The sequence below is a fragment of the Hydra vulgaris genome, chromosome 02, assembly GCF_038396675.1.
Source record: "Hydra vulgaris chromosome 02, alternate assembly HydraT2T_AEP".
NCBI lineage: Eukaryota > Metazoa > Cnidaria > Hydrozoa > Anthoathecata > Hydridae > Hydra > Hydra vulgaris.
In genome coordinates, this window is record NC_088921.1 from 36,034,000 (window position 1) to 36,050,589 (window position 16,590).

Sequence of the window (16,590 nt, forward strand, 5' to 3'; positions counted from 1 at the left end):
TCATCCATTAAACACCTGTCCTATGAAAATCGACTCCAACAGCTCGGTCTAACAACGCATGAAAAACGCTGTAAAAGAGCAGACCTTATTGAGCAATTTAAAATCACGCGTCAACTCGAACTTGTCAGTTCTTTAATCCCGCAAAAACTTTCAAACACTAAAGCCAAGTATATTTTGAGAGGACAAAGCTAACTCGGAAAACAACAAGGTTTTAACTTACAATAGAATCTTTTGTGAGTTAAAACTTTGTTGTTCTGAGGTCACGATATAACAACTTGAGCATTTTATTGCTTTTTAAAGAAATTCTTAAATTAATAAACTTGATTATAAAAATTTGATTAAAAGATGTGCATTTTTCGCTTGTGGGTCTTTATTATTTTATATTTTTGGTTTGAAATATTTAAAGAATATTCAAATACTATGATGATAAAACGCATTTTGAAACAAATAAATCAATTTTGTAAAACTAAATAAGTTTATAGCAACAAAAATTTTTTGGAAATTTTGAGCAAAATTTCCCGGAAAATTTTAACCCTCTGTCTCGGGAGTATGCTTGTAACCGACAATTAAAAAAAAACAAATTTCACTGGATAAAAAACAACAAAATTCTCTGAAATAATTTTTACTAAAACAGCAAAAAAAGATTTATTCTAAGGTACGCTACATAGTTTTAACCATTAGTAATTGTAATTGTTCAACGAAAGGTTTTTTAAAACACGGTAATTAAATAGAACCACTTTATTTTAAAAGCATATGTTAGTTTGAGCTTCTTTTCTTGTTTTAAATCATAACACGATATTTGATTAAAAAGACTAAAACAATTAAAAAAAAATCAAAATAAATTTTTTTTAAATTACTAAAGTTTAAAATTTCATTAGCTGTATATCAAATTCCAATCATTCTTGTGATGCTCCATTCATTTACAGGGTTTATGCGAAATATAAAACATTTTTAAAGAAAATATAAAACATTTTTAAAGAAAATATAAAACATTTTTTAAGAAAATATAAAACATTTTTTAAGAAAATATAAAACATTTTTTAAGAAAATATAAAACATTTTTTAAGAAAATATAAAACATTTTTTAAGAATTTATAGAACATTTTTTTAGAAAATACAAAACAAATTGTAAGAAAATAAAAAACAAATTTATAAAACTATAAAACATTAAAAAAAATATACATAAAACAATTTTTAAGAAAATATAAAACATTTTAGTTATTTAAGAGTGCATTTATGATGTATAAAGTTATTCATAAATTTCTAAATAATAAAGTGTATTTTTTTAATATAACTAAAACTCATTATATTTAAAGATATAATATAAATAACAAAGTATCCACTTTAATAAAACTCTTGCCTTGCTATGCCTTTCAAAACCCATCTTCTCATATTAAAATACCACAAAACCACAAAAATCAATGCCAATTGTCGGTATAAGCCAATGTAAAGTTGCCTTAACTTCATTGCTGGTTTTTGGAAACGGCCTTATAGAAGTATAATTAGCTTTAAGACAACTAAAGTATTCCTCGATCGGGTTCAATTGCGGTGAATAAGGTGGCAAAAAGTAAACTGAAACATTGGATTGGCCGAGCAAATTGATTACATCTCTTCGACGATGAAATGCACAATTATCTAATACTAGTACAAAATGAGGATTTGTTTGGAAATACGGACTTAAATTATTGGTTATAAAATCACAAAAAATATCGCCATTATAGGCACCATCCACTATCTTAAAGCTTAGAATACCATTAACTGTTATAGCGGCCATTAGACTTACATTCTTTCCACGATTTGCTGGCACTGTAACAAAACATTTTGTATTCTTTATAGAATAGCCATATTGCTTAGAAGTATGTAAGTTAAAGCCTGTTTCATCTAGAAATACTAAGTTATTGTCATGAATCGAATTAATAGTCCTGCAAAAACTTTGTCTTAAATCAACGTTTTGCGGCGAGTTTCTTTCTTTTGGTACTAATGTAAGTCGTTTTCTAGTGAACTCCATCGACTTCAAATACTTAGATATTGTTGGTATAGATACATTAATATCTCTTTCAATAAGAATGTTTCTCAATGATGCTAAAGTATGAGATGGATCATGCTCAATTAACAATCAGATTTAAGCGTCTCGTCATAAGAGCTGCGCCTTCCTTTTTTTACTGATGTGATTTCATCATCACTAAGTCTTTTACTGATTTTATCAGAAATAGAACGTGTTGCAGAAACTGATATTTCAACTTCTTCCGCTATTTCTTTTAACTTCATTTCTTTTAGAATTGACTTTCTTATGGTTCTTACAATATCCTTTGTAATAAGTGTTCTTTTTTTCCTTTCTCTCTCATTTTCCATTTATCAGTTAAAACAACAAAATAAATCTTGAATAATATATTTTAATTATAAGCATAGTAAGGCATGATAACACATGTATTGCATTTAAAAAGTTTTCTCTGGATAAAGAAAAGCATTTGTTTAATATGGATATAGTAATTTTTCTATTTTTCATTGTACTTGATATAAACTTAAAACTATAACGAACATTACTCACCATATTAAACCTTTTAAGTTTGGAATAAAAGTTTTATATCTTATAAATATAAAACTTTTATTCCATACTTAAAAGTCTGATTCCAAACTTTAAGGTATGATAAAAAGTTTGATAATAGACTCAAAAAATTATACTTTTAAGGCACTTACAACTGACAACTAATTTACTACCGCCATCCTTTTTTATTTTTTTTATAGTTCTCTTCTTTGTCATGAATAAACCTCATAAATTCCAAAGTGTTAAGGAGTAATTACGTAATTAAATGTTTTATATTTTCTTAAAAAATGTTTTATATTTTCTTAAAAATTGTTTTATATTTTTTTAAAAATTGTTTTATATTTTCTTAAAAATTGTTTTATATTTTCTTAAAAAATGTTTTATATTTTCTTAAAAATTGTTTTATATTTTTTTTTAAATTGTTTTATATTTCGCATAAACCCTGTAATATGAAGTTTATAAAAAAGTTGTTGTTTGCCGTTTCGTGCGCCATTTTTAATGTTTATACTTGAATATTATTGGCGAACTGTCAAAATACTAAATTTCTAAATTATTATAAACGTACCTATTAGCGTCAACGTAAGAAAATTAAGCGTTTAAGTGCAGTCTTGATGTCGTTTTCTAATTGTTTACAAAACAAAAAGTTACAAGCATAGTCCCGAAGCATTTCAATGCAGTTGAACTTCCTTCTGTTTTATACTTCCATGATATAACTACATAAGCGAAATTTTAACTGAAAAACGTACTTCAAATACGCCGTCATTTGAAATCAATTAATATGACATAAATTACGTGCAAAATAGTGTTGCAATAACTTGTTTGAAATATAATGCTTGATTTTATATAATTATGCAAAAGGTTTAAAATTTTTTACAAACTATACAAAAATATATACATTTTATAAAAGCTGCATGTTTAAGGTATAAAATGGTACGTAATTTTTGAGAATACATTTTTTTTTTCTTTTTTCCTCCACCTGGCCCACTGTCAGAGTGGCAAATCTATATCATGTGGTGATATTGGAATTTTATAAATAAGTTTGTTTTTTATTTTAGAAATTTTTGTTTTCTGGATTTACAACGTAATTTACGTGAAGAATGGAATTGCTCTATAATAATTGCTCGTCGTAAATTTTCAAACGCCATTTTTAAACATACCACTTTGGGCAATATTTAGACAATATGAAAAACGAGTTTATTTCGTGGAGTTTATCTCGTCTAGATATTTTGCTAAATGGTATTAAATCTAATACCATTTATAATGGAACTTATAAATTAAATGAATTCGTTGTTACCTGAGTTTGTTATGTTCTAAATTATTTATTATTATTAAAAAATGGTTAAAAATGACCCCAAAAATATAAAAATCAAATATTTTTTAAAAATGATTTAAAATTAAAGTAATGCATTTTTTTTTATCATTATATATGTTTTTGCATTTTTAAAATTATATATTTCTTAAATAAAGTAAAAGAAAACTAATTTACACTATATTTAAATTTGAATACAGTTGTCCCTTAATATTCATATACAGTTGTGAGCATGAAAATAGCAGTACCTGGAATATTTTGAATATTATTTAGCAATTTTCTTTTACTAATTACTAAAAAAATTTCATTATAATTATTTTGACACTTAAAACTAATAGTATAAAAAAAAAATCACATCAATAGTAGTTTTACATTTTATTTTAGAAACAAAACAACAATATTAAAAAAAGGTTGCAGTCATTGAAATAGCAGTGGTATTTAAAAATGAAAAAAAACAACTAACTTTTTAACTTTAAAAAGTTAAAAGTAAGTGCAATATAATGATATTCACCCTTAGTATTTTGTTGCGTACCATGCTTGTTGAATAGCTATCCATAACTGCTGATCATTAGTTGGATTAGCATCAGAAACTGCTTTTTTGACGTCTCCCCATAAGTTTTCAATGGGGTTTGAGTCGGATGACTGAGCAGGCCACTCCATAACCTCAACCCCATTGACCTGAAACCACTCTTTTCCTTACGACTAGTGTGTGTCAAGTTGTTGTTGGAAGACCCAATATAGGGGCATTCAACAGCATAGGCCGGAATGACATTTTTGATGATGCAGACATAAATGTTGGTCCATCATACCATTAATTTTATAAATAGGGCCGACACCATTATATGAGAAACAGCCCCATACCATGACTTTAGCTCCATCATGTTTCACAGACTTAATGGTATACTTTTTCTGAAATTCTGAATTTGCTGAAAAAGCTGGACGTCTTACATATTCCTCCATAAAGAACGTTTTTCGATTCATCGGTCCATAATGTTGCATCACGTTTTGATGGGCCAATTCAGATGTTGCTTTGCAAACTGCAAACATTTAGCGGTATGTTTTTTTGTCAACAAAGGAACCTTTCGTGGACTGTATGCACATAAACTGTTCTCTCTTAAGCGCCGACGAACAGTTGTCACTCAAATGTAATTTAAGATCATCTTAGACTTATTTGGCCAATGAAAATAGTTTGCTTTTAACATATCTTACAATTCTTCAGCCTTCTGGTGTGTTAGTCTTACGTTTTCCACATCGTTTTTCAACTTTTGTTTTATAACATAAGGCATTTAAGATCATCTTTGCTGAACATCCGAGAATATTTTGTATATACGAGTAAGATTTACCCTTTCCATGATGCTTCAAAATAATGTTGCGTTCTGTTGGTGTACAATGACGTCCACAGCCCACTTTGAAAGGTTTAGAAGAGGTTTTTACCATTGAGCATACACAAATAAATATAGAATATATTATAATTGAAATTATACTTACTTTCCCTGTTAAAATTACTTTAAATTTTATAAACTAACTTTAAAATCAATACAATCACTGCTATTTTAATGCATCCTCTCAATTACAATAATTTTATCAAAAACAACGGTATTCTTGGATGTATTGAATTCTCATATGCTCAATTTACCTATCTCATTCTTGTATATACACACATAAAAAATTAGTCTTCTACATAGAAGAAGAGTTAATAATGAAAATACGAATAATTTTTTAGTACTGCACATTAGGGTGTTTCATATTTTATCAATTTTTGAAATTAAACTCGCGAATCGATTTATAAATTGACCATTTATATGAAAATAAGTTTGAACAAAAAAAAGTATGTTTGTACAATTTTTAGGGTCCCCGCCAGTTCGATTTTGGGCAAAAATGTTGGGTATTTTAAACGCCTGGCGGGGACCTTAAAATTTATCCTATAAAATTTTTTATTCTTTTAAATAATATATGTTGGATTGGATATTAATTACATAAAAGGAGCATGTTGAAAAAATTAAGATACGCCTCCGAGTTATTAATATTTACAAAAACCTATTTTATAACTCGGTGGCGTATTTATAACTCGGAGGCGTATCTTAATTTTTTCAACATGCTCCTTTTATGTAATTAATACCCAATCCAACATATATTATTTAAAAGAATAAAAAATTTTATAGGATAAATTTTAAGGTCCCCGCCAGGCGTTTAAAACACCCAACATTTTTGCCCAAAATCGAACTGGAGGGGACCCTAAAAATTGTACAAACATACTTTTTTTTGTTCAAACTTATTTTCATACAAATGGTCAATTTATAAATCGATTCGCGAGTTTAATTTCAAAAATTGATAAAATATGAAACACCCTACTGCACATACTCACAGCTGTTATATTTTATTACTTGCAAACTTAGTTGGGTAACTGACGGCAAACCCCTTAACGATAATAATAAACCCCTGTCTTGTTTATTCTAGAAGACATAAAATCTTTGAATCATTTACAAATGGTGACACGACTGATAGCCTCTCCAGATTTAAAAAACATGTAAGAACTATTCAAATCAAAATTCTGTTAAGAATGATTAAACGTTTCTGAAATTTTTGTTAATAATGATTAAAAATTTTCAATTTTGAAAAATTTATTTAAACTAAAAAAAATTTAAATAAATAACAAAAACTTTTATGCACTGTCAAATTTATGCACATTATGAAGTTAGAAAAACCGATCTTATTCTTGGTCAATCACGGTTATTTACAATAATTCCTTGTTGAATTTTTATTATAACAACTTATTTTGACTTTATTTACTATTTTGCATTTATTTGATTTCTAATTAAAGTAAGTTATATTAAATTCTTATTAACATATTATCACTTTATAAATGAACGGGTGTATGCGCGTGTGCGTGAGTAGATATATATATATATATATATATATATATATATATATATATATATATGGCATTTCTTTGCAAATCAAAGCTATTTACACAGAAGAAAGAATAGTTGTAATCTCGTACAGAAGATTTTCTAGTATTGCATCAGCGAGTTGAAACTTTACTCGCAGCTCGTCTTCATCATAGTTTACCCATTGTATCTCTTCTTCGCGTAACTCTTCCACAAGTATTGCATCAACGTAATCTTTTTTGGCAAGATTTAATGGAAGTTTATGTTTAAGTTTTTCTAATGACGGTCTACCCGGTCTTAGACCTAATATAGTACACACATGGGCACATACAGCAGAGCGTATTTCATTTTCATCAACAAGTTGATTAGTTGTCCTAGTAAATTTTGAGTAATTTTTCCGACGTATTTGAAACAAAAGTGGATGATTTTGTCTGTGATCTTGTCGAAAAAGTATAATGTCATGGTAAAGCGATTTGGAAACGTCAAAAACAAGCTGACAATATAAAATGGAATTCCTATCATGATTATCTTTTATTTTAGTAAAAAAATTGTTTGAAGGTTGAGTTACCATCATTTCGTCTAAAGAAAGATTTTCAATTTCCTTTAAAGCAGCTAATACTAAATCTTTAGTTTCTATTTCTGTATATGGGATACTCATCACTGGATCTTCTGAATCAAATCCACGAGGAGGAAGTATGATGTTAGAGGATTGAATTTCTTCTTCCGAATCAGAATCAGAGTCTCCTGCAGAATCAGAGTCTTTTAACAACGCATCTAATTCATCGTGTACAGTTTTTAAATTTCTAATTTTTTCTGTAACATCAGGATGGTTTTGAGTTAAAGAAACATGCTTTGTCGGATCTTGTATCGTCGGATATTGTATCGTTGTATTTGTTGGATCTTGCACGCGTAGTGAAATAAAATCATCGGGGATTGTTTTCACGGAATAGCTTTTACGTTTTTTAACATTTATCATATGCGATATAGCATCATTTAATAAAGTTTTTATAGCCAATTCAGTGATAATACTTGTTTTGATTGACTCTGATTTATTGTCACGCACGGCTCTTGTTTTGATGGACTCTGACTTATTGTCGCACATAGCTCTACCTTTAGATATATTAACTGTTTCAGTTAAAAGTGATTTTAACAAGCTATTTACTATATGATCAACGGAATCAGAATGTATTTCAGGTTTATGAGATATATTTATTAACTGATTATATGATTGTTTATCAACTGTTTTTACGCAATTAATAAGATCAGATTCGTTAAATAGATCCTGAACACTGGTCAAGCCGTTCATGGCTAAAGAGTTATCTACTTCATTTAATTTATTTATTTGTGATTTAACACTGGTTGATTCGCTTATATTTAAAGACCTATTTGACTCATTTGATCGATTAACCTCTGATTTATGAATAGATTTTGAAGAGCATGATTCGACCGACATATCCTCCTTTTGAGATAGATGACTAGAAGACATATAGTCAGATTTTATTAACTCGCTAGATTTTTGAATCGATTTAAATGATGTTTGAGATATATGACTTTTATGTTCCGATAGTTCGTCAGCACTTTCAACATCTGGTGTATTTGTTCGAGAATGAGTTTCACTACTTTTAAAGTCAGTAATATCACTAAATTTTTCTGTTGTGTCTTCTTCAATAAATGATTTAAGAATAGAACTAGGCAAATGCGTATCACTATTATGAAAATTATCTATGTTTTCAATAATATCTTTTTCAACAATTGCTTTAGAAACTAAATCAGAGATTTTTTCAAGGTTTTCAATTTTTATAAACAATCCGTAGTCTTGACGACAATCAAAATATTTATGTCCATTAAATGTACCGTTGCTTGTACCATTGGGTTCGTCAAGCAAAACTCCTGCCACGATAAGATCAGAACTTGATATTTTACCAATATACATAACTGTTCCTTTCAATCTACCTTCAACTATGACTCGATCGTTTAAATTGAAAACATAAGACGAAACAGTAGTTTCTCCTTTATTTTCAGACGCATTTGAAACATTAAATTTTTCTTTTTCACTTTTCTGATAAAAATCTGAACGACTGCTTTTGCTTTTATTAGACATTACCGAGTGATCATGTTTATTATTTATAAAGTTGGTTGTTTCCAATGGTTTGACCCCTAGACTATCGTTAAGTTTCTTCGAAATGCTCGATAAGTGCTCATAAGAATTTCCATTAGAGCTCTTGAGCGAAAGCTCAAAAATATCATCGTAATACTCGTTTTCTTTAGCACCTGTTGGAATGGGTCTGGCGGAATATCCATCCAGACTTTTCTCTATGGTTTTGTTGGTATTTTCAGAAATACTTTTCTCTATTGTATTGCTGATATTTTCAGAAATACTTTTTTCTACACTTTTGTTGTTATTTTCTGAAATGCTTTTCTTTACGCTCTTGTTGGTATTTTCAGAAATACTTTTTTCTATACTTTTGTTGGTATTTTCAGATATACTTTTTTCTATACTTTTGTTGGTATTTTCAGAAACACTTTTTTCTATGCTTTTGTTGGTACTTTCAGAAATACTTTTCTCTATGCTTTTGTTGATAATTTTAGAAACGCCTTTCTCTATGCTTCTGTTTGTATTTTCAGAAATGCTTTTCTCTATGGTTTTGTTGCTTTTTTCAGAAATACTTTTTTCTATGCTTTTGTTGTTACTCTTAGACAGGCTTTTCTCTATACTTATGTTGGTATTTTCAGAATTTTCACTTTTCTCTATTGCGCTAGAATCAAACTCGCGTGTTTCAACATCCCAAACCATTTCATTTATCGATTGATTAGACAAGATGGTATCAGTCAACTTGGAACTCAACTTTGAAGAATCATTATGGATTGAGTTGCTGTGAAGATTTTTTGAAGATGATTCCCGTTGATCAATTTTATTGCCATTGTTAATATCTTGGTCAAAGTTTAAACTTCTACGAGAATCTTTGTCAGAAAAATAGCTTTTTTCTGGAGCTTCCAAACTGCTTCTAGGAGAAAGTATGCGAGGAGATTGAGTCCTTGCAGGACAAACACTTGTTTCAGTTTTCTTTTCTTGTCGAATTTGTTGTTCAAGTAACTTTTAAAAAAAAAAAAAAAAAAAAAAAAAAAAATTTTTTTTAAAAAAAAACTGAAAGTAATTTTCTAAAGGCATTATTTTTAGAAAATACTGCACTTACCAGCAGATCTTGGTTCATTTCAATTTCCTTTTTTTTAAGTATTTCCTTTTCTTTCCTTCTGCGCAAATGATTAAGCTGATCTCGTCTTTTTTGCAACTCATTTTCAAGTCCCCTTAAACGTTGCTCTATGTCACTGACATCTGACGTACCTTCTAGATCAAAAAATATTTGAATAGAATTGGATAAAAAGAAAAATATTTAGTAAGTAGCAGCTTGAAAAATATTAACCTTTTTTTAAAAATCTCATAAATTCCAGCAAACAAAAATTATACTCTGCTTCATGAGTCCCCCTCTTGCAATAATGAATTCATTGCAATCAATTTATTTTAACTAAAGAATCCTTGGTATTTGAAACTTTTATTAAGACTGGAATCCAACATAATTATAATAATGTGAATAATTATTAAGTACGGATATCAATAACGATTTAGATGAATTTAAAATTTTTATTATTTGTAACAAAAAATTTCTTTGTGTAACCGTAGTGCTATTTGCACATAAACAAAGCAGTATTTGCTTTATAAATAGTTGCCATCGCTTCGGAATTTACGTAGGAGAGTGCTAAACTTAATTAAGATTTTCCGGAACGATGGTTGTCCTATATAAACAACTTTTTGTTTCTATTAACAAGTTGAAAAGAATTAAAAAGATATGCTAGTTTTGATTTATAGTTAAAATTTCTTTTTTCCTTGTTTAAAAATATTTTAACCCACATTTATTCTCTTATTTTTCTAACAATTAATATACTCTGTTTCTAGTCTAGCAAACTGTTTATTACATTGCTTTTTCATTTAATTTTGGGTGGGAAAGAAGTATAGTACGTTAAAAAAATATCTATTGATTTTTCATTAAAAGTCTTTTTATACTTTAATTTAAATCTTTTACTCGGTTTTTTTTTTTTTGGTGAATAGAATATCAAATAACATTTTTGTCACAAGAATTGTAAAAAGTAGCTTAGCGGGCTTTTTTAAATAAATATTATCTTGTATTTTATCAGTAGTAAACAATAATTTAAAGAACATCTCTCCAATAATTATTAACAATTTTTTTAAATTTTCATTTTTGTTTAATTAGAGTAAATTCCAATAAACTTACTCAACTCTCGAGCCTTAATGCAAGGGGATGGGGGCGGTAATAAAGAGGAGGGGGGGGGGAAAGATCTTTTCTTTTAAACTTAATTTATCTAGGTCAGTTCGTGAAAACTTCCGATCTGACGCTTACAAATTAAGTTACAAATTAAGTATTTTTTATAAAAAATTTCCATTTATAAATTCAAACTAATAGTTTTTACAAAACACGCATAAAACAATTAAAAAATTATTAAAACTATTTAAAATTATTTAAAACTATTTAATTCTTGCGTGGCTTGGGGTCGAAGGCACATTTTCTAACAGCAGTTTTATCCTAATTTCAATAGGATTTAATACACTAATAAACTGAAATAATTATTTTTTAATTTTTAAGCCCGATTTTCACAGATTTTTTTTTTAAGATTATTTTAGTTATTTATTATTATAGTTATGAGATATAAATATTTTGTTGATAACAGGTAAAAATTAATAAACGAGGAGTCGGGGGTGGGGGACTTAAGAAGCTTAGGGCGGGTGGGAAAATTTCCCAAAAATTAATAAACGTCCCACCCCTCCTTGTATTAAGGACTCGAAAATAACTACAAACTACTCTAATTATAAACTAATAAAATAAATTTTTTACTACTAATAAAATACAAAATAGTTTTTGTTTGAAAAATCCACTTTCTTAGCTATTCAAAACTCATGTTGTTTAGAAAACTTTCTTGTGCTGGACAGTTTTTTTAGAGAAACCTCCAGACATTTGACAACTAGGATAAATGAGCAACTGAAAACTGATAAAAAAATAAAAAACTATCGTGTTTTAATTTATTTTTAATTTACTCATTTTATGCTACATTATTATATATTATTTCGTTATGCATTATTAGTAAATTTATTATTGCATAGTATTATATCTGTGGCCGTTGGTCAATTGGTCAATTTTGAGATAACTGCATACTTATCTCAAAATTGGTCATTTTGAGATAAGTATGCAGTTTTGTTATAATTCGTTAGATCTTTCATTTGTTCAAACTATGATTGTTGTAGTTTATGCAAAAGTATCTATAGCTGATTGGTCCATAATTTATTTTTCAACTTAAAACAATTAAATAAAGATCACTTTTAAATCCCTTACATTTTTTTAATTTAAAAAGTTTTTTATTCTCTTCAATTATTTATTGAAATGTTGTTTTTTTATTTTCCTTTCCGTCTTAAAAAATATTTTATTTATTTAAATTAATATTAAAAAAAAATTCTTGTATTTGGAAATTGTCTTTTTTAGGAGATTCAAGAGATTTAATTTTTATATGTAAATTTAGGTAACTTATAGTAGTAAACTTGTTTAATAGAAGTGTAATCGCTGTCCCTAAACTCAAACTGCTTAATGTAAATAAATGTTGATTGTTTTTCTAAAGAGGTACGTGTACAATAATGCACAATATGCAAAAATTGTGAATAAAACTTTTTAATGACACACCTGTTGTTGACTCCTCATCGATTCTTCTGTTTACACTTGTTGATTGGTCAGTTTTTTTGTTAACAATTGGACTAGTTTGTGCAGAAGTATCTTCAAAAATTTCATTAGAATAGCAATCTGAATAATCTTGATGAAGAACTTTTGAGCTCATTGAGCTTTTTGTAACTTTTTTAGATTTTTTTTCAATACTTACATTACAGTGCGATAAAATTTCTTCTGTTTTTATGTCAGATGTAATTAAATGTGTTTTTAATGTTTCTGTTAAAAGGTTTTCTTTAAGTGATCCATCATCATAATAAGGTGACTTATTAGAAATGATTAAACTTTTTGATTCCTGTGATATTGATTTAACTACAACTTGTGAAGATGCATCACGTGAGCTTGTTTGTTGGGATCTTCTTTCCAATGAAAGACTTTCTGATATAGGTGAAACACTGTCTGCAGAAGAATGGTGTTCCAGAACTAAAGAAGCTATACTTGACGCAACATCAACTTGTTTATTAGATGATGAAGTTTTATATGAAGATTTACTGTTTGTTTGAGTAGACAAAAGTTGTGAAGCAGTTACACTTACACCTAAATTAACTTATTTATGTTAATTCATGTTTGACTAACATAAAACTTGATTTTAGATTCAGCAAATAAAAATTTTGCACTCACTTTTGTCAAAATTGTTCCTTTCATCAGTATAAAGCACGCGTTTAATTTCTGCTTTTAATTTTTGTTCTTCTTCAATAATCTTTTCCCGCCAACTTTTAAGCTTATTTTCTCGTTCTAAAATCTTACTAAACTGATCTTTTCTTAACTGTAACTTCTTCTCACGCTCTGTCAAATACCTAAAACATTTCATGGTGCCAATAAAACATTAAAATGAGATTTGTAACAACTTCTTACTTTAAAAAAAAAAATAATACCTTTCACTTGTTATATTCCGCAATTTTTTCAGATCATGAGAAAAGCTTGATTTGTCTTCACCTGAAGTTTCATGATTACTCATGTGATCTTTATTTACCTCAACTCCTATTGTTGTTAAGCAACTAGACAATTTATTATTTTTATCTGATAAAGCATTTGTTAAATCAGATTCTTTTACAATTGGCCTTGAACTTGACGAAACAGAACTATCAACAGTTTTATAATTTTCAGTTTCACAAACATCTTCCTATTAAAACAAAGAGAACAAAAATAAAAAGATATTCTTTTCCATTTACTTTAAAAAAATTACTCCATTAAAAAAAAATAATTCCAGAAAAACATATAAATGACTAAATATACACACAATAAAATAAACCTTTAAAGATAGGTTGTTTTTATCAAGCCCTCCTAACTTATTCCATATAACTTGTGTAGATGAGCGTATTCGCTGGATTTCTCTTTGCTGATTCAACATAGATTTACGTTCATGCTTTGCTACTTTTAATGTCTCCTTTTGACGACGAATTTCTGCCTAAAAAATTATTATATACACAGATTCATGTCAAAACCCTTAGTCGATCTATGAACATTCTACTACCCTTAAAGCTACATCAATCAATATATGTACATTTTGTATACAAATAAAAAAAAAGAAAGTAAAAGAAAATAAAAAAAAAACCTAAAAATAAAAAAAGTAAAAAAAAAAAAAGAACATATTATTAAAGTTGTCACTTATTGTTTTAAATGATAAAAATTTAATGTACTTTTCACAAACAGAATTCATTAAAAATTAATGGAGATATGATATTTTTTTCCAAAAACCTTTAATCTGGGCACACAGTACATAGTATTGATCCAAAAACTTTAAATTAAAACAACTAATTTGTAACAAACAACTAATAATATATTTTGTTATTAATTTTATTGAAACTTTTTATAACTAACAACATTTTCTATGTTTAATTTAAAACTGAAGTTTTTGCAACATATTGGTGAACTATCTCTAAACTGGGTAATATCATCTCCTTTCTCATTAATCACATCTTTTGCACTCCTTCTTTATCATTGGAATACAAAAGAGTTTCAATAAATCATTCATTAAATACAAACCACGCAGATCTCTTTAGAATTTTGATTGCAATTGCAACATATTTATTTTGATATTTTCAATTGGAATAAAATGTGCCATTATACAATTAGGAATAACTTATTTAAAATTAACAACACACACTGACTATGAGTAAAATAATCAAAACATTCTGAGATTTTTTTGTTAGAAAATATAAAAAAAGCCACAGTCTATAGAAACAGTTGGCTGTACTGAGCTATCCTGAAAGAGAACAGGACCCATTTCAAGGTTTGTTAGATTTTCAGGTAACATTCTGGTTCTTATTGCTGTTACAATTCTGCAATCATAAGTCAGACCAGGCAAAAGATTCTCAAGAATGCAGTCTGGTAAGGTAGGAAGTGGTTCACATACAGTTTCAAATTTTTTGTTTATGTTAAGCTATGTAACTGTATTCAATACCTTTCCTAATTCACCAGATTATTTATTATTTGAAAACATCTAATTTAATTGTAAGATATCTGAGTTCATTAGCGTTTAACTATTATTGATAGAAAATTTCTATTCACAGGTAACACTTTATAATTGAACTAAAATTGTTTTTTGCTTGACTATGTATATGCAACTGCACAACTATTTTGACCAAGAGATATGCACTCAATCATTGTATAAAAAATAAAAAAAAATAAAAAAAACTAAACATCAACATTAGACTAATTTTTCTAAAATCAATTTTTCATTAAACTCATTTAAGTTTTTTATGACTTTTTTAAACTAAACTCTTTTAAACTAAATATGGACTTTTATCAAAATTCTACATAATAGATATCGAACCTATTAAAAATTTAATCAAACCATTTTTTTTCAAATTAGCCATACTTAAGTCACTTTTTTTGACAAAAAAGGCAGTGTTTTAAGCAAGACACTTTTAGAACCTTTTTTTTGTTGCCGCTGCAACCCATATAAAAACAAAATTTAATGCTTTATTACTATATAATAATAAAACAACATAAACCTGTTCAGCTTGTAATTTCATAAGTAGTGCTCTTTGTTTTTTTGTAATTGGTGGCATCATATCATCACTTCCTTTCTTTTTGAAGCTTTTTTTTTTCATTTCCAAGAATGCCATTTCTGCCTTTGTTTTTTCAATAATAGCTTTCTCGCGAAGAGCTAACAATGCCTTCTGATGTTTTGCTCGCATTTCTTCTTCTTGAATGTATTGACGAACCATATCTACTGTGAATCTAGAAAAAGTATCTTCTTCTGCAAATGGACTCTTTGAATGTCTGCGAGAACGCTAAATACAACAAAGTGTTTGTAAATACTCAAAATAAATAGTTAACAAGTTGTTCAAACAACTGTGGTAGTGGTGAAGTAGTAGAATATTGCCTTCATAGGGCCGGGGAGAGGGGGGTTCAGGAAAAAAAAAATTAAAAAGTGTAGTTTCTTGAGCTGTAGTAACCCCCTCCCCTCTGCCTCAGAGAACTGAATGTATTAAAAAAAAAAAAACAACGCATATAGTTAAAAAAGTTAAATGCAAAACTACCTTGTTATTTTTGGGTGTTTTGATGTCATCCTAAAATTTAAATAAATATATGAAAATAGTTTATTTTTTTTCTTTTATTGTTATAGAAACTTATTTTTATGCACGCAACTTTTTATTTTCATATAATTTCATACTATTGTATTAAGGGAGTATTTAATTTATTAAGTAAGTTATTAAAAATCTTAAAATATATTGTTATAAAATTATATCAAAATAAAAAGTACATAAAAATAAGTTTTTAGTTAAATAAATTATTACTTACAATATAAACTTTTTGAAAATATCAAAATTTCAAATTTAAAAAATTTAAGAAAGGAACAAAAATCAAGTATAGCAAATTAAAAAAATAAACTACACATCAAATTAAAACTTACAGAAGACGACTGCTCATTAGTAGAAATAATATCTTTGGAGTCTAAACTTTTCCTTCTATGATTTTCAGAAGGTAAAACCATACGGAAATCATTTTTTAATTCGTCTTCTGTTAATGAAGAATTAAAACGCTCGCCTAGTTGAATGTTTTCGTTTTCGTTTTGAAATTCTTAAAGTAACATTTAAAAAAACACATGATCAATTT

General features: G+C 27.7%; 1 protein-coding gene across 5 annotated transcripts in view; it reads right to left on the reverse strand.

The window, feature by feature from the left end:
* Positions 1-6,780: 6,780 nt before the first annotated feature.
* LOC100208131 (centrosome-associated protein 350) overlaps positions 6,781-16,590 on the reverse strand; it is a 70,464-nt gene continuing 60,654 nt past the window's right edge. For all 5 annotated transcript variants that reach the window (XM_065790738.1, XM_065790741.1, XM_065790740.1 and 2 more), the window contains 9 exons: positions 16,388-16,554; positions 16,014-16,043; positions 15,483-15,764; positions 13,778-13,933; positions 13,401-13,648; positions 13,147-13,322; positions 12,487-13,062; positions 9,937-10,088; positions 6,781-9,836 (listed from right to left, as the gene is read on the reverse strand). In XM_065790738.1, the coding sequence (XP_065646810.1) occupies positions 6,822-9,836; positions 9,937-10,088; positions 12,487-13,062; positions 13,147-13,322; positions 13,401-13,648; positions 13,778-13,933; positions 15,483-15,764; positions 16,014-16,043; positions 16,388-16,554 (4,802 nt within the window). In that variant the 3' untranslated portion in view covers positions 6,781-6,821. The remainder of the gene's footprint in view (positions 9,837-9,936; positions 10,089-12,486; positions 13,063-13,146; positions 13,323-13,400; positions 13,649-13,777; positions 13,934-15,482; positions 15,765-16,013; positions 16,044-16,387; positions 16,555-16,590) is intronic.